Source organism: Nicotiana tabacum, chromosome 15 (assembly GCF_000715075.1).
Source record: "Nicotiana tabacum cultivar K326 chromosome 15, ASM71507v2, whole genome shotgun sequence".
Lineage (NCBI taxonomy): Eukaryota > Viridiplantae > Streptophyta > Magnoliopsida > Solanales > Solanaceae > Nicotiana > Nicotiana tabacum.
In genome coordinates, this window is record NC_134094.1 from 115537558 (window position 1) to 115562197 (window position 24640).

The 24640-nt window shown below is 38.2% G+C and overlaps 1 protein-coding gene across 5 annotated transcripts; it reads right to left on the bottom strand.

The window, feature by feature from the left end:
• Positions 1-1964: 1964 nt before the first annotated feature.
• On the bottom strand, positions 1965-24029 carry LOC107769779 (uncharacterized protein At4g10930). 5 transcript variants are annotated; one of them, XM_075231131.1, is made up of 15 exons: positions 23879-24029; positions 23602-23685; positions 23307-23392; positions 22471-22561; positions 22224-22273; positions 20659-20728; positions 19967-20076; positions 11410-11475; positions 8524-8862; positions 8331-8411; positions 8107-8182; positions 5521-6763; positions 5356-5430; positions 2787-3869; positions 1965-2576 (listed from the first exon to the last, which is right to left on the bottom strand). In XM_075231131.1, exons 8-15 carry the CDS (start codon positions 11468-11470, stop codon positions 2361-2363), a joined length of 3174 nt encoding a protein of 1057 aa, XP_075087232.1. In that variant the 5' UTR covers positions 11471-11475; positions 19967-20076; positions 20659-20728; positions 22224-22273; positions 22471-22561; positions 23307-23392; positions 23602-23685; positions 23879-24029; the 3' UTR covers positions 1965-2360. The 5 variants fall into 5 exon arrangements, with proteins under 5 accessions (XP_075087232.1, XP_016444520.2, XP_016444519.2 ...); XM_016589034.2 differs by having other exon boundaries at positions 8524-8957; positions 23879-24017; XM_016589033.2 differs by having other exon boundaries at positions 8331-8414; positions 8524-8957; positions 23879-24017.
• Between the last annotated feature and the right edge of the window lie 611 nt (positions 24030-24640).

Below are 24640 nucleotides of genomic sequence, written 5' to 3' on the forward strand. Positions count from 1 at the left end.
GGCTAAAACAATAGCATATTCAATACATGTTTGCAACTGGTGAAAATCGTATTCCCTTTATGTGATAAATCAAGCTCTCTTCTACTATTGACTAGTAGATTTCTGAATAGATAATTTTGAAAGTTAGATATTGTTATAATGACCTTTACACAGGATCCCCAGTCTGAGTCAGGGGCGGCCCAACCTCATCGGAGGCCTAAAGCAAAATCTTAATAAGAGGCCTTAATATATATATATATATATATATATATATATATATATATATATATATATAAAATTCAATGAACATCGTTTTTAAAAAAATTAGACAAGTGAGGATGTGAAATTAAAAAAAAATGAGAACTTAGTTTTATAAAATACAGAAAATTAAATGAATTTAACGTTGATTGCATCACAACTGAAATGGGAGAACCCAGAAAACATAAGTGACTCCTTTTTTTAGTAAGTCCCTTTCTATATTTGGTAACAATTCAACTTTAGATTTTTCTTTTTACCATTAATGAGATGATTTCTAGCCCAAAAACTTCTATGATTTATTTAAGATTACAAGTTTCAAAAGTCTTCTTTTATTTCATAAAATTCATGTCCAGTCAAATACTTTCATATAAATTGGGACGGAGAGAGTATAATTTATGTAAGAAAAATAAATAATAAGCTAGATTATTAGATATAGTTACATGACCAACTAATGAATAGAGAAATATAATTAAGTAAAAAAGTAAAATAAGATTAACAGAAAACTATTTTAGTTATATTAATTAGAGGAAGAAATTGAGTTATTAAAAATTAATATGACAATAAAGAAATAAATTTATCAATAATAAAAGATAATTATATAAATAATATACTACTATATATAAAAAAAATACTAGTAATTTTAGTGCCCTTAAATATTTGGGGCCTAAAGCAAGTGTTTCATATTGTTTTTTAAAGTTTCTTTTCCCTTCCCTTCAATAGGGAGACTAACTTTATCAACTAACTTCATCTCATAATAACTTGCCGAAGAGCTTACGATATCTTCAATAAAACAATGAAAATCTGACAACTTAGAATTTCCAACAAGAAAACATAATATCTATATATACTTTTGCAAATTTTCCTTGTATATATGGTGGAAACAAAGAAATTAGGTATAGTGGGACTGACACCCTCACCTGGGCAGGTGGGGTGCCTGTAATTAATTCATTTACATAAAATATAGAGTTTACACTGTCAATACACAACTTTAAAAAAAACTATAATGCATAGGGGAGGAGAAAGTTAACAGAGAGAGAATTACAAGATGGAGAATCCCACTCTTGGTGACAAGATTAAAGTTCATGTAACCAATGAACTGAACTACTAACATTTCTCATCAGTATACATAACTTATTCCCTTATAGCTACTAACCTATAATTTCTAGCACAGTAGTTGCCCTACGTGCCAGGCAACTCGCACATTAAAAATAGAATCAAACAACGAGAGCATTACAGTATATGCATACCATGTCATTCTGATAAATAATGCTAATGATCACTTTCTAATAGTTTAAACTTTTAAATAAAGCAGTTCACAGACAGGTACAATAACAACAGCAAATTCAGTGAAATCCCACAAAAGAGTCTGAGGAGGGTAGTTCGTTTGCAAACTTTATCCTACTTGGAAAGGTAGAGAGGTTGTTTCGATAGTTCACAAAGAGTTAAATATAAGTATATATCAGAAGATGCTCGGGTCCTGAAATATGCCTCATTTTCACATTAGGCATAAGTATTTTCATCGTTTTACACAATAAGAGAATCAAGCTGAATGTGAAAACGTGTTTGCAGACAAAATAAATAAAAACCATCTCATTTTTCGTAATTTAAATTTTTGCATTAGAAAGTTCATACAGTAAAACGGTTCATTCCCACCTTTTGGGAAGTGACCAAGAATCTATACAAGAGAATTTATCATTGCAAATTGAGACGAGGTAGAGGAGATCACGGAAGATAAAATTTATTCTCCTTGATTAAAGGAGAAAGAGCACACTTAAGTTATAACAAATTAAGGATTGCGTAGGTTACACAAAATGCAGTGAAGCTTCCACTGCCCATTAGGTATCTCTATGGTTTCTTATCTTTATTATACAACTAAAATCATAGATACAAGGTATGCTCCCTCCAAATGATGGAGCATTCTGCATTTAAAATTAGTCTATATCTTAAAGAAAATGTCTAAATATTGAGACTAGGACAAAATTACATTTACATCACCCTAGTCCCCGGCGTAACTATCTAAGCTTCGGCATGAATACAAAAACTGAAGCACCATGGAAAGAACAGAAAGAAAAGGCAGGATTCGAAAGCTGTACATTGCGTAGCTATCACTAGGCAGCTACTTATTAGTCTTTTGTTGCATGTTGAGCTGCCTCAACGTACTGCTCTGCAAGTTTCTTGATTTTCTCCCCTTCCTTGATGAGAAAATTAGCATTTTTGTCCTTTGGGTGATACTTCATGACTTTCTCAGTAGTTTTGCCCACAGCCCATCTGTATTGTTCAACAGAGATCACTCCGCTCTTGCAAAGTGGCCTGATGTGCTCCTTCACATATGCTTCAACCTGAGGATAATTTAATTAGTAACCAAAAGAAAAGAGCTCACTAGTGGGATTACACTAGGTTTTGTTGTTGTTGTTAACGGAAAGAAAAGAGCCCAGTAAATATTCCTGTTTAGAAGTATTTAGACATTCAACTCCACTTGGAATATTCCTCTTAATTGTTAGTCAGATAGGGAACCCTGATAAACATGAAAGCAAGTGTTCATTCAGTACCTTCGTTGATACAGAGTTATTGCTGCCTGATTCCTTTTCAGCACGGGATTTTGATATCTTGTTCACTTGTAGATTTTCATTTCTTGCTAGCTGGCTAGGTGAGTTTGGGCATTTGGAAGCAGTAGAGCTGCTGTCATTTCCCTGCTCCGAGGACTTTGAAGCCTGTTTGGATTCATCAACTCCATTGCTTTGTCGAACTTCATTGTTCATAGCCAGTTCATTAAGCTTGAGCGATGCCATTTCAGGGTACTTCTCAATCAGCGGCTCTTTATCTGGTCCATACAACTCTTCACAGTCTACACCAGAGAGCTCTTCATCAATAAGGGAACTATTTTGAGAATGAATAAGGGAACTATGACTAAGGCAATTTTCGGTCTTGCCAGCTGCAGTTGAGCTTCCAACTCTACAACTTGTTTCACACCCAATCAACAAAGATGAGTCTACAGGACCTTCAAGAATTTCCTGCTTTTCGTGATTTTGAAGTTCCATAGAGCCATCATATCCCACAGGGTTGATTGTGGAGAAGACAACTTTCATTTTAGATTCTCCTGGCTGCAGCGCAGAGATCATTGAAGTGCCAGCACCAGAAAAGTCATCATCCTCCAAATTATATTCAAAATCCCCATATATATCAAGTTCTGGAGGAGCATCTACTTCAAACACATTCTCGGGCCCGTGATCTTCAACTTCTTTTGATACGCAAATTTCCTCTTTGACTTCCTCCAATGGGCAAGTTGGACTATTTGGAGGTGAATCAGACAAAAGTCCTGCATTTCTTAGCGCTTCATTGACTGCTGGATCAGAAGAATGGACCTCGCTTAATTCTTCGGATGAGTTAGTTAGAACTTCTGAAGTTTTGCAGGGATTTGACTCTCCCACAACAACATTACTGGCATTGTCTGATCTACGCAGCAGCTCTTGTGAGCAGAGGTTTATATATACTAGTTTACTATTAGACCTATCAGCAACCTCCTTTTCAATATTAACAGCGTCTGCAATTGCCAGTTCTGTTTCTGCTGTTCTGCGCATAACTGACAGATTTGCTTTCCTTAAGAAGTGCTCAGTGAGACGGTGAAGTTGAGCCTGTGAGAAAACCAGAGGAAAGTTGATAAATTATATATAACCAAGATAAGTGATTTGTGGTTATAGGAGAACAGAGCAAACCCCTGAAGTGGAAGCTATGTCCTATTAAAGACAAACAACATGATATAAGAAAAAAAAATCCCCTATCTTCCCTCTCTGTTATATTATAGAGAAGAAACGAGTACCATTCATCTCTAGGTTATATGGATCTGTACCCCAATAAAATCATACTAAACTAGGGATTTTGATAGACTTTTTTGCATCATTCCAATTTTATCGGTTGTCCCGAAGGGACGAGACTTTCAATTGATCCTACTATGACACGTGAAGGATTAACAAGCTGTTAGATGCCAATCAGCATATGGAATAGATGATGGTGGAATTTGTGATGATAATTTTGATATCCAGGGAGAACGGCTTCTAGACTATAGCTATCTCCTAGGAGTTCAGGGTTCTCAATTAAATTTGAGAATCAAAGATCAAACATGAAACAAAGAAAATAGAGACGTGCTTCACAACAGTGCTTTCAGTAGCAAATGCCTTGCTGCTTCAATAGAGAGTAAAGCAGAGGAAAAAAGGCAAAGAAAAGAAGTGTTGAGATATGTCGCATACAATTCAAGAATAAATCGCAATACACACAAACAACAATTCTACTGGCAAAGGAATTGAAAAAATAAGTGAAATATTTATTGTTTTGTGTTGTCTTAACTCTTATTCAAGACAAAGCCACTGGGTGAAGAGACGTGCACCTCCGTGTCTTAGTGACTGGAACTGAAGCTGTCTATGCAAGGTGAATAACTCAATCTGCTTCAATCTAGCACTCTAATCCCAACATTCTAGCACTAACACTAAGACACCTAGTTGAGTTTGCTGACTTCGAAAATTTGAAAGTAAATGCTGTCAATAAATTGCGAGGTTAAGAAAAAAGTTGAGGTTATCTTGAATCTCGTCGGAGAAGTTGCTGCCCAAATAATAGCCGCAAAGAGGTGCACTGATGCTGAAACAGTCACCATTAGAGGAACGATGACATAAGAATAGTCATTGGAAAGAGCCAGGAAACAGCCGAAACTGTCGCCAGAAAGAAAAGGGGTGCCATCAGAAGAAGGTGCCATGCTAGCGGAACAGAAATAAGAAAGAGTGGTGTCCCTAGAACAGTCACCAAAAAAGATAAGATTGTGACTGAGCATACAATGTAAAGACGCTTGTAGATAAGGGGAGGCTACTAGAGCCTCTACCAAAATGATACCAAAAAAATAAGGAAGAGACTTGATAATGATGAATACAATCCACACCAATTTATACATGCTAGGCACATTTTTTCGTGGAACAATATCCAACTTTTACAACACTCTTACTCTAACATTTCTAACAGTAATACCAAACATTCTAACACTTTGAATATCACAGACTATAGAATAGCAAAATTATCACCCCAGGTAACAACAAGTAAACTTGGAAAAAGGCTGGAAATTAGGACAGTGCTTACCATCCTAACAGACATGGGGATTTTATTAAGACGACTGGGTGCCAAAGCTGGCCGCATATCTTTCGGTAGCTGAGCCTGCTCAAAAGTTTACAAACAAGAAATGATTCCAGGTGCAGAACAATAGGCAGCAAACAAATGATACAAAAGGAAAAAAAGTTAACATACTAGCAAAGGATAATTATGTTTCAGCACTGCACTGTCCTCTTCATTTTCCAGGGCGTCACTCTTGCTTGTTGCTGCTGTTTTTCTAGCAAGAACCTCTAGGGCCCACTTCCTCTTATCACTCTTTGTATTATCACATTTTACAGCTGCTTCCTCCTTGGTACACAATTTAGAACTACTTGATGTTGATGCAGATGGCCTTTCAGCGCCTTTGATAGAAAGTACATTCCTGGTAGCATCAGCCTTAGTGATCAGGACACTTATCTTGGCCCCCTTAATTTCCATGGGAGAAGCCACCATCACAGACGCCACATTTACTGGTGGAACTACGTTGAATGGACTTGGAAAAGACATTGAAGCGTTCGATGTCAATCCATTTTGTTTGTTCTGATCAGCTGCGACAAGAGTATGGGACGAAACAGGCTTGATATCCTCCTTTCTTGGAAAAACCGAATTATCTGCTAAATAAAGCCTTGATAAAATGGAAGACTTTCCCTCCCCTTCATTCACAAGCTTTGTCTCTACAGTTTTTGAATCATCTCTCAGGACGTCAAGAACTGACTTCAATGTCTGAATCTTCTCAGGCTTTGACATTTTTGAGCATCTGTGTTTCCAAAATTCTATTTCACAATCGCGAGTCCATGCTCGTCGTCGTCTTCCTCCAATACCATAAATTTTTTTGGTTAGGTTTTCACGTACTTTTCCCTTCTGCAGCAGTGACCTCTTTGCCTTCAGATCCACAGAAGACTTCTTAGTTTCAGTTGTAGATCCTGTCACAACAGCTCTAAAAGCAGTCAGAAGTTTCGGATCAAGCTGGTTTTCCCCTTTATCCCCAGAAGACTTGTTACGAACAGCTTCTCTAATTTCTTTCCTTAGATTTTCAACTAGCAATGATGAGTCCTCATCACCAGTTCTCCGCATGATCTTTTTAACCCTCAAGCGAGCTGCATTTTCTCTTTGTTTTGAGGACATTCCATCCTGGTTGCTAGGTGCAAGTTTCTTCAAAGTTTTACGACCTGTTCCTTGAACTATATCCATTATGTCAGTGCTAAGATTTTTATTTTCAGGTTTACTTTTCAGTTTGTCATCCTTCAAGATGGTTACTCGAGATTTATCAGAGTTGTCTGAAGCAGATCCTGGAGGTTGGTCCTTTGTATTAATTAGCTCACTGCTTCCCTCGACTTTAACTCTCTTCGAATAATAGGCAGACTCAGCCTTGGCTCTAATGCCTCCATCATCAGCATTTCTGCAACAAATCAGAGTAACTATAAGTAATCCTAAAGAAATGCAAGGACAAACGCAAACCTAATAAAGAATGCTGCAGTTGTTGAACATTTGACTCTGCCAGGTTTCAGATAGAATGATAGCAGATAGTAGTTATTTAGGGCTTATCTTCTATAGCACTTGATGATTGTTATATCTCCACAAGACTAGTGCTTACCACGACAAGAACATTGACTGGTGATAGCTACTTACGAGTCAAGCTTCTTAGGATTATATTTTTATATTTATTTTCTAAGCCATCCCAGCAGGTGCTCCTTACGCACCCCATCTACTCCCCCTCTACAGTCAACTCCCAAGGAGAGACATATCAACTCCTTAAGAAGCCTGGAATAATACTGTAATACCCCCCCCCCCCCACAAAACCAGAGCCTTCTTTCTGGTACAAACATCACTTCAGTAAAGGGCTAAACATGTCATAGGATTATCCTTTAAGAGAACCCAATACACATGAATGCACAGGGAAACTGGAAAGAAACATTGAATCACTTTCAAAAAGCATTTTAGGTGAATAAATTTGGAATACCAGATTAGGCAATTAAGACCTTGTCAGTGCGCAAGAAAATTCAAAAAGAAGTCCAGGTTACGTGGCTTATGCTTCTGAAGAGTCTGAGCATTTATGCCTAATTAATAGGCTTGACATGCTGACATGCCTTGTCTAGCTCTTAATTAATGTGGTGCTTATGTTTTCCTAAGCCGAGGGTCTATTGGAAACAGCTTCTCTACCTTCACAAAGGTAGGGGTAAGGTCTGCGTACACACTACCCCGACCCCACGATGTGGGATAATACTGGGTATGTTGTTGTTGTAGTAATAGGCTTGACATGCCTTTATCACTTAGAAAGAGAACAAGTCCAACTAGTACGAAGCATAAGAAAATCAATATGCAACTAGAAGACTGCATGTAATGTCGGGAAATGTCTAGATGTTTAAAACATACCCAATCACAATAAATATGGGGACGCATTACAATTCGATGTCTATCTTTAGTTGCTATGTCTTGCATAGTTAAAAAAAAGGATAAAAAGTTGTTGAGTCACATGAAACATCTCAATTACTAATATGTATGTCAGGGTCAAGTCCAGGGGAGTCACGCAGATGACGCACAACTAGTGGCCACATGTTTTGCCAATTAGTCACTGGTAACATGAGCTCAAGCCACTTAAAGAACCCATGTAAAGAAAAGATCATCACAAAGATATAGTTACAACTTTGTCAGACTGGATGCCTAGCATCAGGATTCGAACCTTAAGAAAATCAGAAAAATAATCCTATATAAATCAAATGAAGAGGTTTGATTGCATAATACCTGTTTTCCCTGCGCTTTCTTTTTGCACCGGAAGCCACAACTTTGTCTTCATTCTTGTCAGGCATCACTTTTTCACCTGACACATCAACAACAAACACTTCAGAGAAGAAAAATATGCAAGCACATATGTACATCTCAATAAAATTTATGATGAACTAAAGTTTTTCAGAAAGCAACAGTCCTCAAGAACAAAATATTTGGAAAAGGTGTTGCTACTGTCATACCAGGACGAGGGCATCCCGACGCATTCTTCTGTCGGGCAGTTTGAAGTACTTGATCTCCAGCTACTTTCGTATCTGTTGTCTCTACTGGAGATGCATAGAACATTAATAACTGAGCTGTTTTATCTGCCCCATCTTAAGATAGATCTCCCAATTAAAAGGAACAAAAGAAATTCCCAAAACATTGTAAGCATACCATTACATGCTGAAAATGAGTTCACTGACAATCCAAGATGAAGATCAAGATTTGGTTGAATCAGTTCGTCACTAAATAACTGTGTTGATGCATCAGGCTTCACATCCACAGGGGTGGCAGAAAGCTGTGCTGTATCTGGACATTCATTTTGTGACAAGGACAGTTCAATATTGGGAGTATCAGGAACAGAATCAGGGATCAAAATGCCAGTATTTATAGCCTCTTTAGGATCTAGGTTTGAAAGGTTTCTGTCTGGTACTTCACCCTGTTTGTTCCTCTCAACAATCGAGACGACAACAGCCGTCTCACCAGCATCAGCAACAGATACAGACACTTCCCCTGAAAAAGAAGCCTCAATCAAACAGTTATTGCTGGCATTTTCTGGACCAAACTTCTTGTTAGATACTGAACTTTCGGGTATCTTGTCGACACATCTGCATAGGGAAATAATGATAAGAATCATGTTTAAAACCACTGCAGGTGCTCAAGTTGAAAATATCAACCTCCACCATCCAAAGAAAAATCTATATAGAAGGCATTAGAAGGAAATATTTTTATAGGTGGCAATTTAGGCTAACTACAAATTCTATATTTAAATTCTAAGAAAGACAACAGATCCTAACTAATCCTGAATATTCTAGGCATGATTACAGCACCTAAATTAATAAATAATCAAGTATTGTCTTTGCATAATCTTAATAATCCCCCTCAAGCTGGATCCTACATGTTATATGTCTAAACTTGCTACAATATATTCAATCTGCGGACCTGTAAGGTTTAATACAAGCATCTGCAAGTTGGTAAATTGAATTGGCGAAACCGATGACAATACATCCAACTTTAGTTTTCTATCTAGTATAATGAAAATTCACCTTTATGTTCTTTCATATTGAGATGATCTGATTACATATCAGCTTCATCTGTTTAACTACATTACACATCAACTCTTGATGAAATTGTTTCAACTAGATAAATTCACAAGCTACAAGGGGCGTAGCTCGCTGTTCTACTTCCATAATTGATGCTTTTCACTCCCGAGAGAGTATATTTCCTTCAAAGTAAATTGTCCATCTGAAGGAGAACTTGCTCAATCCACATCATAGTACCCAGAAAGACCCATGTTTTCATATAACAAACATTATGCTAAAGCTCTTTGATGTACTTGAGAATGCAGATTAATACATCCAATAACCACTATATTAAGCATGGAGAAACTAACCAACCACACCCATTGCAATGAGCCAATAAATTATTTGACAATGTGTCCTTGAGATAATTTAGCTTATCACTAGTCTCTGGTACTTGCCACGGTCCTCCAGTGGCACCCCTGTCCAGCAACGACATGACAGTTGGATCCATAGCAACAACATGACAGTTGGATCCACAAGAGTATCCATTGTTAGCAATACAACATGCATGTTTCCTCGAAGATGTCCATAGTGAGTTTCTTTCTAAGATAGCAATGTCCGTCTTGAACAATGCTTTTCTTGTTGTTCATCACCTGTCTTGGACGATGCTACTTCAATGCCTAGAAAGTATTTTAATTTTGCAACTTGGTTTAAAAGTTTCTGAACAGTTGTAACATTATGATCATTGCCATCATGATAACTTCATAACATAGACTGTCGGGTATCGTGATGAAAGAACACTGAGTGATCAGCTTTACTTCGAGCCATCCAAACAGTTGGACCACGGAATTGAACATCTAAATGATGCTCCATGGGTTTGTTTAGACCATATAATGACCGTCATAGTCATATCAAGCTTGACTCTCCTTGAGCAACAAACCCTAATGGTTACTCTATATCACCTGCTTGACTAGTTCACCATGCAAAAATACATTCTTAATATCAAACTGAAGAAGCATCCTATGGTATATTGTTAATGCAAAGATAACTCGTCTTCCAGAATCACCTTTCTCTAACATATTGGTGAGATAGAGTGTCAATGAAGAAAGAAACTCCCTGGGGAGTCCTCGTGCATCCCCTTTTAGATGAAACTTTTTTGCTTTTTTACTTCTCAACAAAATGAAGAACGAAGACAAGAATCAAAGCAAAAATCACCGAAAAGGAGGGCCCAAGAGCGGCAAACACAATGGACTGTAGTCAGAAGGGGTCACCGACCTCAAGTGAGTGTGCTGATGCAAAGCCAGATGAGGGAAAGCCGGAATGCCAACTTTCATAAGTCCAATTTAGATTAGTTAGATTCAAGAAGACTTTATCCATGTAGAGTAAAAATCAGAAGGTGGTTACAGATGAAAATGAGTTTCCGGCTTCAAAGGAGTCGTCCAATATGATATGGAAAATTTCTCACGCATCAACCAAAGTTGATCAGTATGTGAAGATAGCGGCTAAGAGTATGGAACTCTAGACAAAGGTCGCAGATGCTCAACGCTTCTTCCATGAATGTGGTTAGTCTAGAAGACTACTGAAGAGCCTTTTCAACTACACTGTTGATTTTCAAAAAGTCGGGTTGATTCCCTAAATCTGATAGCATGATAATTAAATAGAGTAGATTGAAAGATTGTAAAACTTGGTTATTCCCTCAAACATGGTTGGAGATTCTTAGTAAATTACAAAGATTAGGGTTTAGATAAACTACAAATTATGATTCTAGGAAAGATTATAAATTCCAAATATTCTAGACATAATTGCAGTAGCTAAGTACAAATCATGAGTAATCTTTGCATAGTCTCAATAACACACAAGTCACACACGCACAAAAAAAAACAGCTAACAGAAATATGAACATGTTCAGGTGTGCCGTGGTTAATAGAGGTACATGCAAGCTAGCTCGGACACCATGGTTATCAAGCAAAAAACATACACATGTCCAGCTGCTAAATACATAAAAAAAGGAAATGTGGAACTAAATATCCATGCTTACCTTGGGCATAGCCATGAACTTTCAGAAGTGTCCTCAGTGTCAAATCCAACACAAAAGGCATGATACCTACACAAATATATGCAAAGAATCAATCAAAGGAGAAACCCTAGAGAAAAATAGGGAAATTAAGAACTTCGGCGATATGAAACACGTTCTCAGTTTAAGAAAGTTTACATTAGGAGAAAATACAACAACAACAACAACAACCCAGTAAAATTTCACAAGTAGGGTCTGGGGAGGGTAGTGTGTACGCAGACCTTACTTCTACCCCGAGGGGTAGAGAGGCTGTTTCCGATAGACCCTCGGCTCAAGAGAACGAAAAGAGACAATATATCAGTACTATCAACAAAAAACCATAGAAGTAATAACAACATCACAAGAACTAGTAAATAGATGGAAAGCGGAAATAATAACCAGTAAATAAGGCCCGACACTATGAAAATGGAAGAGTAGTGTAAACACAACATTGACCGCTAACAGTACATTAGGAGAAAATGTAACAGAGAAACCCACTGCCGAAGAAAGAGATTATATCATTTAGAAGATACATAAGCAGGCTTTTAGAAACTGTGTATCATAATCAGGTAAGAAACTCGCATTTTGCATTAAATATCAAGGAAAATGCTAGTTGATTGAGCTATCAGACCTACTGATAAGATACCTCATGTACCTAACGGTTGTAAGTTGTAACTCAACTTATCAACTATTTTAATATTTATAAAAATGAATGGAGAATGTTAAAATATGTCTAGACTATCATATAAATGCACATGACGTCGCATTTTAATGTGAAAAGAGAGAAGATTTCTTGATTGGTTTAGTAACAATGCACAAGAATGACTCCTTATATAGAAACCCTAGGTTCTTTACCATATGGTACAGTGTTGTTATCAAAGACGACGACAACAACAATAACAACAACCCAAGTGGGGTTATCAAAGACTAAAAGCGGGGAAAAAAGCGCTAAAGTCAATTGGGGCTTTAAGCGCAAAATACAAATAAAGCACGAGCTTTATATATATATATATGTGTGTGTGTGTGTGTGTGTAGTTCAAAATAATAACTATAAACCAAAAAACAACAAAAGACAACAAAATTTATAATTAAAATTTATAATTAGGTAAAATGTTTATTGTTTAGTATAGTCCTCTTTAAGATAGACACATGAGCAATGATATGCAAGCCTTAGTGCCTGCACTGAAGCACTGATTAAGCAAGGCAAAGCATAGAACCTATTTCGCATTGAGCTTCACGGTTTAAGCACGCCTCAAGAGAGCCTTTCACAACATTGATGGTAAATAGGTATTCTCACTCTAACTTGGTCAGTAAATATTCTGCCACTGAATACAAAATATTCTATAATGTCTTGAAATATTCTTTAGTATTCTCTTACGTGAATTTTATAATTCTATATATGCAGAAGTTAACTAAAAAGATACATAACTTTCTCTGAACTTTCAAAACGCTCCCTCAAATTCAAGGGTATTGAAGTAAACCACCAAGGGTTGTAGTGGGATGGATAGGATCTCTTCACCCTTAACTAGAAGTATCGGGTTCGAGCCTTGAGAATGAAAAAAATTCTTGTAGGGAGCACTTCCTCTTTATGGGCCTTATGTGCGAATCTGGATTAATCGAGTCCCCAATGCGGGTACCGGACACCGAGTGGAAACCAAAAAAATAAGGTAATGAAGTAACTTGGTTTTGCAGATTAAAACTGGAAAGTCAAATTGAGTATGTCAGATCAGCTTTTATCTCATCATTACTGCTGTGAGAAAAAACAACTAGGCAATGGCACAACCATGAATTCATAAGGAGGAGGAGGAGGAGACATATTTTGAAACATTGACGGGAAATTCCACATTCAAAGGAGGCACTAGTACCATATCTCTATGACCATAAAGAAAGAGAAGCGAAGAAGTCTTTTTTCCGAACAATGACGGATACACAATGATTAGAGAAGGGACTAAATACACAATTCTGAGGAGGGACTAAATACACAACTCGAATATCAGAAAGAAAGAAAGAGATGATGACTTATTAAAACAGTGACCAGAAATACAGTGATCAAAGGGATTTAATTCCCAAACTTTGATACCATAGAGAAACAAATGAGAACTAGACTATTTTGGAAGAGTGACCGAAAATTCAGTGGACTACCCAAATTTTTGATACCAAAAAGAACAAAAGTAGAATAAGAACTTTTTCATAGTAATGACCTCAAATCCAATCTTCAAAGGAGGGACTAAATACCCAACTTTGATACCATTAAGAAAAAAGAAACGAAAAGAATCTTGAAAAAACATTTTGTTTGTTAAAGTTTCCAGAATACTGGGCAGAAGAGGCAGCGTTCCAAGAATGATCAGCTAAAGAGTGCTAACACAGTGATCATAGAAAAAAGACGATTCTGTCGCGTTATTAGTGGAGGTGAGAGTGGTGCCTCCATCATGCAAAAGAGACATGATAGCAAACATATTAAAAAAGAAAAGGAAATAATTGGTTGGGCAGGCGAGTGTCATGGTCCAGCCCCAATTGTCAAGGTATTATCCGCTTTGTCCTGACCCCTCTAGGCCACCTAAAAGCTTTTGGGCCTCACGGTTTTGTAACTTTGGGTTTAATCCAAAAGACGTCTCAGCAATTAAATCCTGAACTCGCGCTTACATGACCCCTAAATTTTCCCCCTCATTCGAATGTGTGATTTGCGTAAGGCAAGTTTCACAGCATAAAGTACCCCCTTTCGAGTTCAACCGCCAGCGGTCCCTAGGTGGTTGCCCTAACCCCCCTTAGGGACTCAGCATCCTCGCTGAGATTCGCCCCACCACTGTACTAGGGAGGTACCAGCTCCGATACCACCTGTCATGACCCAGGCCCAACTGTCAAGGTATTGTTCGCTTTGGGTGAACAAAGAACATAGACGGGTCTATCTCTGATACAATGCTAACAGAAATGGATATTGGATTTAACTCAGCTTCAAAAACTAGGCCAAAAGATTAGGATTGTCCAATTCAATATGATATGAGGAGACATCCATTCCATCAACCAATATGGATTAGTCTAGCAAAGGCAACAAGAATATTCGTTTAGGTATCTATGTGCAAGTCAAAGTAGGACAAATTTTGAGATGGACGTAGTAACTTTTTGTAGAATATGCAAAATATTTCAAGAAGTTCACAATAAAGAGTGTGCCCTTACGAGGCCCATGGAGTGCTTCTCAAGCTCTCATCAAATTCCAAGTTGCAAAAGCTTATAGCATCCATCCGTAGATCACTCTCCTTACTGAATCTTAGTTCCATAAGAACAATGCTAACAATTTTATATAAACCCTCTGAATAATCACATTATTCTGTTCCATCAGTGCTTTGTATACACAAATTCTAACATGCTCTAAACAGGCAATAAGCAAGACAGGGAAGGACGACAAAATAACATAGGGTTGTATTCATCTTGACATCTTCACTGTGAGAAGGCACGGGAGAAAATATGTTATTGATATATTGAATGAATGAATAATACTACACAAGAGGTCCTTATTTATAGCTATACTATACAAGGACATACTACTCCTCTACCAATGTGGGACAATACTACACTATATACATGCTGTAAATTAACACTCCCCCTCAAGCCGGTGCATACAAATCATATGTACCGAGCTTGTTACATATATAACTAATACGAGGACCAGTGAGAGACTTGGTGAAGATATCTGCAAGTTGATCATTTGACCTCACAAACTTTGTACCAATCTCTCCTGAAAGTATCTTTTCTCTGACGAAGTGACAATCAATTTCAATGTGTTTAGTTCTCTCATGGAACACCGGATTTGATGCAATATGAAGGGCAGCTTGATTATCGCACACAAGTTCCATCCGACAGATTTCACCAAATTTCAACTCCTTGAGCAATTGTTTGGTCCAGACTAGCTCACATGTTGCCATAGCCATTGCTCGATATTCTGCTTCTGCACTAGACCGAGCAACTACATTCTGTTTCTTGCTCTTCCAGGACACCAAATTTCCTCCTACTAAAACACAATATCCAGACGTAGAACGTCTATCAGAAGGTGATCCTGCCCAATCAGCATCTGAGTATCCAATGATCTGCTCATGACCTCGATCCTCAAAGAGTAATCCTTTTCCTGGAGCCGATTTTATATATCGAATAATGCGGACAACTGCATCCCAATGACTATCACAGGGAGAATTCATAAACTGACTTACCACACTCACAGGATAGGAAATGTCGGGTCTAGTCACTGTGAGATAATTTAATTTTCCAACCAGCCGCCTATAGCTTGCAGGATCGCTAAGCGGCTCCCCCTGTCCGGGCATAAGTTTAGAATTCGGATCCATCGGAGTGTCAACAGGTCTGCAACCTATCATCCCCGTCTCCTCAAGAATGTCTAAAGCATATTTTCTTTGAAAAATAACAATACCTGAGCTAGACTGGGCAACCTCAATACCCAGAAAGTACTTCAATCTGCCTAGATCCTTAGTTTGGAAGTGTTGGAAGAGATGCTGTTTCAGGTTGGTAATACCATCCTGATCATTGCCAGTAATAACAATATCATCAACATAGACTACCAGATAAATACAGAGACTTGAAGCAGAGTGCCGATAAAACACAGAGTGATCAGCTTCACTACGAATCATGCCAAACTCATGGATAACCGTGCTGAACTTACCAAACCAGGCTCGAGGAGACTGCTTTAGACCATAAAGTGACCGACGCAAGCGACATACAAGGCCACGAGACTCCCCCTGAGCAACAAAACCAGGTGGTTGCTCCATATAAACCTCATCCTCAAGATCACCGTGAAGAAAGGCATTTTTAATGTCCAGCTGATAGAGGGGCCAATGACGAACCGCAGCCATGGATAGAAAAAGGCGGACTGAAGCCACTTTAGCCACGGGAGAGAAGGTATCACTGTAATCGAGCCCAAATATCTGAGTATATCCTTTGGCAACAAGACGGGCCTTAAGTCGATCAATCTGTCCATCGGGACTAACTTTGACTGCATAAACCCAACGACAACCAACAGTAGATTTACCTGAGGGAAGAGGAACAAGCTCCCAAGTACCACTTGTATGTAAAGCAGACATCTCGTCACTCATAGCCTGGCACCATCCTGGATGAGACAACGCTTCACCTGTAGACTTAGGTATGAAAACTGAGGACAAAGAAGATATAAAAGCATAATGGGGAGATGACAGACGATGATAGCTCAAACCGACATAATGAGGATTAGGGTTAAGTGTGGTCCTTATACCTTTCCGAAGTGCAATCGGTGTACTAGGAGCAGGGTCCGCAGCAGGAGCAGGGTCAGGTGCAGGACGAGAACCAGTTGGGCCTGATGGAGGACGCAAACGACGATGATAAGTCAAGAGTGGTGTTCCTGTGGCCGGGGAACTAGGGGGAACAACACTAGACTCCTCAACGGTTGGTATGGATGAAAACTCTGTGGTCGAAGGTGGAGGAAGAGCTATAGTAAACTCCTCAAAGGTCGGTATAGGTAAGACCTCAGATATATCATGGTGGTCAGCAGAGGTAAAGAAAGGTTTAGACTCAAAAAATGTGACGTCAGCTGACATACGGTACCTACGAAGATCTGGAGAATAACAACGATATCCCTTCTGAATACGAGAATAACCAAGGAAGACACACTTGAGAGCACGGGGAGCTAACTTATCTTTCCCAGGGGCTAAGTTATGAACAAAACACGTGCTCCCAAAAATACGAGGTGGAAGAGAGTATAAGGGTGACTGGGGAAACAATACTGAATGCGGAATCTGATTCTTGATGGGAGATGAAGGCATCCGATTAATCAAATAACAAGCTGTGAGAACTGCATCGCCCCAAAAACGCAACGGAACACGAGATTCAATTAGAAGTGTGCGAGCAGTCTCAATAAGGTGCCTATTCTTTCTCTCAGCAACCCCATTTTGCTGAGGGGTATAAGGACAAGATGTCTGATGAATAATTCCCTGAGAAGTCATAAATTGCTGAAATTGAGAAGATAAATATTCTAAGGCATTATCACTGCGAAAAATGCGAATAGAAACACCAAATTGATTTTTGATTTCAGCACAGAAACTCTGGAATATAGAAAATAACTCAGAACGATCTTTCATTAAGAAAAGCCAAGTACATCTTGAATAATCATCAATGAAACTGACAAAGTAACGAAATCCCAAGGATGAACTAACTCTACTAGGACCCCATATATCAGAATGAACTAAGGAGAAGACAGACTCTGCATGACTCTCAACACTACGCGAAAAGGAGGCTCGGGTATGTTTCCCAAGTTGACACGACTCACAATCTAATGTAGACAAACTAGATAAACTAGGCACCATCTTCTGAAGTTTGGATAAACTCGGATGTCCTAAACGTCTGTGGATTAGATCTGGAGGATCTGTAACTAGACATGTTGTGGAAGGACTGAGTGAGTTAAGGTAGTAAAGGCCTTCTGATTCACGTCCTGTACCAATTGTCTGTCCCGTACTGCGGTCCTGCATAATAAAAGAATCGTCAATAAAGTATATACCACAATGGAGGGCACGAGTCAAACGACTAACAGATGCAAGACTAAAAGGACAGCCAGGGACATAAAGAACGGAATCTAGGGTGATAGAAGACAAGGGATTAGCTTGTCCAACTCCTTTTGCCTTAATTTGACATCCATTGGCTAAAGTAACAGTGGGAAGAGACTGTGAATATACAATATTTGACAAAAGTGATATATTACCAGAGATGTGATCAGAAGCGCCGGAGTCCATGACCCATGGGCCAAGAGTGCTAGACTGGGAAACACAAGCAAAAGAATTACCAGAAACAGAAGTATCAGTCTGAGCAACTGAGGCTACTTGTGGAGATGTCTGCTTACTTGCTCGATACTGAAGGAGCTCATTATATTCTTCTTTAGATAAAGAAAATCCTTGGTTACCTGGAGTCTCGGTCTGAGCAATGTAAGCATTTTTGGGTGGACGACCATGTAAGGAATAACACATTTCACGAGTGTGTCCAAGTTTGTGACAATAAGAACACTTGGGTCTAGATCTTCCAAAACGACCTCCTCCTCGTTTATGCTCCATAGTTTGAGATGCCCGAACATCCATTGTCTGGGATGCAAGAACAGAGGAATCAAGTATCTGTGATGAGCTCACTGGTGGACTTGGTGCTGCAGCAAGGCGGAGTAATCGAGAGAATAATTCATCAACTGTCGGGACAGACGGACTAGCCAAAATCTGGTCGCGTACTGAATCAAGATCATTAGAAAGTCCAGCGAGGGTAAGAACGAGAAACATCTTCTGTCGCTGCTCTTGTTGTTTTTCCACACTAGCCGAAACTGGCATCAACTTCTCAAATTCCTCCATGACTGCCTGTACTTGACCCAAGTAAGTAGACATATCCAATTCCTGCTTCTTTAAGTTTGTCATCCGTGATATCACATCATAGAAGCGAGATATGTCATTAGTGTATAAGGTGCGTGCCTTTACCCAAACCAAATAACATGTCTGGAATGGACGAAACAAGGGCATCAACTTGGAATCAATAGATCGCCACAAGATGCTACATAACTGAGCATCGATTTTTGCCCAAAGTGCTATTGCCTTTTCATCTCCATCGCTAGACTGTTTGATTAGATGATCTTGAACACCTTGACCTCTACACCATAACTCGACAGATGAAGCCCAAGCTAAGTAGTTTGAACCTCCCATTAAAGGTTCCGAGGTAATAATAGCACTAGAGTTTCCAGAACTCATGTTTCTAGACCCAAAAGCATCAAATCCCAAAGACATTGTTGCAAATTATTACCAAATAGGAGAAAGAATCAACTGTAATCCACTGAAACAGTGTACGGAAACACAGAAACAGAATACTGAAATACTGTAGCTGCCGGAATCTACTGTAGCTGTCGGAATAGTACTGTAGCTACCGGAAAAAACTCAAAGTTGTCGGAATGAAATGAAAACAGTAGGGGTAGGATCGGAATTACCAGGCGACCCAACTGTTCTGAAGGAAGATTTTCAAAAAATGGCCGGAAGTGGTCGTACGCGCCGGCGCATGAGCTCACGCGTGTGAGCTTCTGGTGGCACGTGGAGGCGCGTGAGGCTGCTTCTGCCGGAGTTGTTCACTGGGGTTTGGTCGCCGGACAGTAACGACTCTTGTGGTAGTGTTGGATTTTGCACAACACTGACAGAAATGAAGCAGATAGAAAACAACCTTAAAAAATACTGATTTCTCTTTCCCGGAATCGCTGGAATTTATGCACAGCGATAAGTCTCTCACAATTGCTCTGATACCATGTGAGAAGGCACGGGAGAAAATATGTTATTGATATATTGAATGAATGAATAATACTACACAAGAGGTCCTTATTTATAGCTATACTATACAAGGACATACTACTCCTCTACCAATGTGGGACAATACTACACTATATACATGCTGTAAATTAACACTCCCCCTCAAGCCGGTGCATACAAATCATATGTACCGAGCTTGTTACATATATAACTAATACGATTAGATTAAGAAAATAGATATATTATCATACCATATATCACACGAATCACAAGCAATTGACGTATCAAGATTCAGATCTCCTTCATTTGTAACTGATCCGGCCCGAACTTTGCAGCCATCTCCATCCAAGCAGACAACTGCCTAGAAAAGACAAAGCGTAGTAATTACAGATAAAAAGTTGACTTACAAAATTATAACACAATATGACAAAAATAGAGTCATGGAAACCCCCAAAAAAATCCGTAAGATTTCAAAGATTCCAAGAAGAGACAACCACTTCTTGCAAAATTCTCTTTCATTAATATACAAGAGTATCTTACTGATATGACGGCAGTGAAGGTCACAAGAAATACAATATCAGCTTTTCGAAGCATGAAACCACACATTCACCAATTAGAATTTCAATTTGGTGCACTGGAACATGGAAAGACGAAATGAGATCACATACTATGTTGCATCTCAAAAAAGTGAAAAAGTAACACAGCTTTACATGATTTGCATACAACCAGCACCCAAGAGAGAAAACTAGGATTTAGGAAAAGAGAAAAAACAGAACCAAGGAGGAATCTCGACAACTCTAAGCTGATCAAACGAAAGTCATGAGATTTCGCAGTGTATTTATTCTCTATCGGTTTCCATGGGTATGGCTCCCACAGAGATTTGAGGTTCTAGTAGCAAGGGTGGAAAACAATTATTCGTAGTCAATTGAACATGGTAACTCACATTCTCGTCGATATAGTATGATGGGAATGAAAGAGTATTAGTCTTCCCCTCAATGGACCAATCATCATCTCTGCAAAGATCAGAAAGTTATACTCGATAGTAAATGCTTGCAACAATCAAGCCACTGCTAGAGAATGAACATTATTAAATTAAATATTCTCGAAAGATATGCATGATATAAGATTGAAGATCTATACTTAAGTACCTGAGAAGAAAATATTTTTTTTGGTTAATGTATCTCTGAAGAAATTTTAGGATGTTAAGTTTTAAAACTCGACTATGGCTAGAAGCGTTCACCATTTCCATACTCAACAACCTTAAACCTCAAGGTCCAAAGTTTTCAAAATAAGGAAGAGCAATAATGATACAGAAGGCGGCAAGAGCACTTCAAATAGCAAGTGCGCGAATCTAGAAAATCCAGCATCAGCTCCAAAAAGAAAGTTGAGATTTCTGATAATAGTGAAGGAGTTATCTAAACGTACACATTTGCAGCATTCTATGAGCTGCAACTATGCAGCTACTTATGGAAGTGGTTGTAAAACACCATCATATGCCTGTACCAATGACCAAAACATGGGCGTAGAAAGAGCTTATAAGTAGAACTCTTTGAGTATTCCAGATAGTCAATAGTCACTAGGTCAGCCGTGTAGAATCATGAAGCACAAGAAAAGTTCCTAATACAAATTGTAGGAATTATTTAGCATCCATTTCGAGAAGGAAGAAGGAATTGTGAAGATCTTATCTCACAATCCCTTGAGGTAGAGTAGAAATCTATAGGTAGGGCCATAGGGGTCTTAAGGATTTGCAAAAAGGTATTAAATTTTCACTTCTGAATGCCAACTGCTTTCCTTTGAACCAGCACGACTGAGGCTTTCTCATTTTCTCGCATTCGTGGAGAAATATACAGGTAGGGGTCTTCAGGATTTGCAAATAGATGCAAAATTTTCACTGGTGGCTGCCAAATGATTTCCTTTGAACCAGCACGACTGACACTTTCGAGTTCTCACATTTGTGGAGAAATACATATGTAGAGGTTTTAAGGATTTGCAAAAAGAAATTAGATTTTCACTTGTCATTGCCAAGTGATTTTCTTTGAGCCAGCTAAACTGAGGCTTTCTCAAGTTCTCTCGTTTTGTGGCTTTATTTAAGTTCTTTGCATATTCCTTATTTTTGGCTAACATATCCATATTACATGTTGTTCAATCTTATAACTCGAACAATTTCAAGACCACACATTCACGATCAACTCCCCATTGCGTGTTGCTTCTTGCATCAAGTGTAGAGTTGCAGATAGTGCTTTTGCCAATTATAAGGTTCCTCTCTTCTTTCCTCCAATCAAATTAACAAGAAAATGAATCTAACTGAATCTTTCTTTTATAGCAATGCATAACGACCATCGCCGAAAAAGATGTAGTGGATTGTTATAAATTTGAAACAACAACAACAACCCAGTGTAATCCCACAAGTGGGGTCTGGGGAGGTTAGGATGTACGCAGCCTTACCCCTACCTGGAAGGGTGGAAGGGTAGTATAAATTTGAAAGAGTACCAAAAACTAAAACTATACCTGATATATAAATCCTCATCAGTCTGGCTGCCCCCAATGGTGTCAAAAACCTTCATGAAAATTAGTAAGCATTAATGAAAGCTTTCAGAGCTGACTTAAGATGGGAAAAAGAACCTCAGAACCATCGGCAAACAAAGATCAAGCCATTAATTGATAGTATGTAACTAAGACACTGTTGAACTCATTAATGAATTGAAAAATAGGATAAAAACAATGTGAAGCAACAACGATAATTTCAGTTACTCACAGGCACACAAGTGATCAATTGAAATTCACTCTGGCAAAGTGGGCATAAGTTTGTGATGGTAGCCCAGTTGTCAATGCATGTAAAACAAAACCTGAAATTTAAATGAAGAGCTTAGGACATAATTTGTATTTGTACAAGCAGTTAGAGGTTGGATAAAAAAAGTCAACATTTGACATGTTAATCTGAGTAATGTCCACATTCACAAACGTTTAACTAAAACCTTACTTCCTATGGTACGGTAATTGGTCTCACAATATCACACAACTCATCATAAGCAGTAACAGAACAGGAAGACAAAAGTCATGGAACTGGAAATTCGCATAATTTCGGGTGATGTGGTATCACCAACAAAACTAAGTATCAGAAACAACAAGGCCGATCAAGAATACAGCTGATTACCAGAGTGAAAACATGCTGACAAGTCATAAATAATTTAGACAAACATTGAAACGTCATAACTGAACTATTCTGCAAAACATCTACTTAAAGAGAACAAACCATAACTAACAACCAAGAAAAACTTTTTCATGCATGCCGCCAGGCACTGAAACTTCTGAAATCCACATACTATTACAGGCACATATGAAAAGATGCGATCATAAAAATAGTAAGCTTAGGCTTGTCGTGAAGGGAAAGGGTTGCGTAAATAGATTGCATGAAGAGAAGAGTAAGTCAACTGACTTCGCTTAAGGGAAAGAGGAAAGAGAACAATGCATAACATGACAAAAGGGAGAAGCCAATGGAATCTCAAATACAAATGCACTGAACAATCCATTTATGTCAAACTACAGTCGCTTCCTTCTCTATTCTAATGTCACGTAGAGTGATGTAAATACCAGTGCTGACAGCAGTCTAAAACTCCTCTGTCAATGACAACATCCATACATATCCCACATCTTTCACCGTCCAAACTCGAATAATCCTGCAATGAAATCCATAAATGCTTCAATATAAGGATCTTCGGTTCAATAAATGAACTGAAAATAATGCATCTGGGACCATAGTCCATTTTCGAAAAGAAAAATGTACATCAAATGATTAGGCACATTATAATTCATTGTTTAGTTTTTCTATTTAAACCCACGGGTTACATAGCAATACCAATTAACAGAGAGTGACGACATAACTTACGTCATTATTTTCCTCAAAAGAACAGCTTTCTTCTTCCAGCATTGCCTCCGTGAACAATTCCATCTCCATAGCTAGCTCAATCACCTGGAAAATAAAAAAAACAAAAACTTAAACAAGTTAAAAAATCAAAATTTTGAAGAGTAACGTACCTAGGGTTTATCAATCACTTTGCATAATTGGATCATTCAAACAATGAGATTTTGTCCGTAAATTGTACATGGGTGTGCATAACATTGAAATTTTAACAAGGCTAAGCTGAATTTTGAAGATTAATTACCGATGTCGGGAGCTTGAATGGGGAAAAAAACTGATAGTTGCGCGTTTGTGAACACTAGCAGAAGTGAATCGCTGATTCTAGTTAGGAATTTCGGTCCTCTGTAGATTGAGGGACCTGTAGTTAAGCATGTGCTTGAAACATGAGAGGAAATGGTATGTTCTATGGAGTTCGGACTACAAAAATGGATAGGCCCACCTTCTCTACTGACGCAACTTCAACCCGGTTCTTTCTCAAAAGTTAAAAACGGTCTTTAAAGTTTGGAGTAGGTTTAAAATAATCCCTATAATATATGTTTAAGTAGTTTTGGTCTTTTAAATTTGTCAAAAATAAATACTTTTGGTGTTTATCAAATATTTAACACACTTTGATTGTTAGTATATTTAATGGGACTGTGAAAAAATAGTTTTAATGAGAAATTACAATAGGAAGTGTAAATTTTGCAATTTCTACTTTTTTAGTCTAATTTTTAGTGGTTGATGCAGTTTTTTGATGTGTATATCCGGTTTCTAGCGTTGTAGTTTGTGAAATTTGACGGGACTTTCTCAGTAATTTTTGTTAATTTTTTCTTATTCATTCCGAGTTTCTTATTGTCAAGCTTAAAGGATCAAAATTGTTAGTATGAGATATATTTAATGAATTATTTTAAAGTTACCACAAATAGAAGAGTCCATTTTTGTCGTTTTCTCAATTGTATGCCTTTAAATTTTACTTTATTTACCATAACAAATTTGATTCGTATACAAAATTCAAAAAATTATAGTC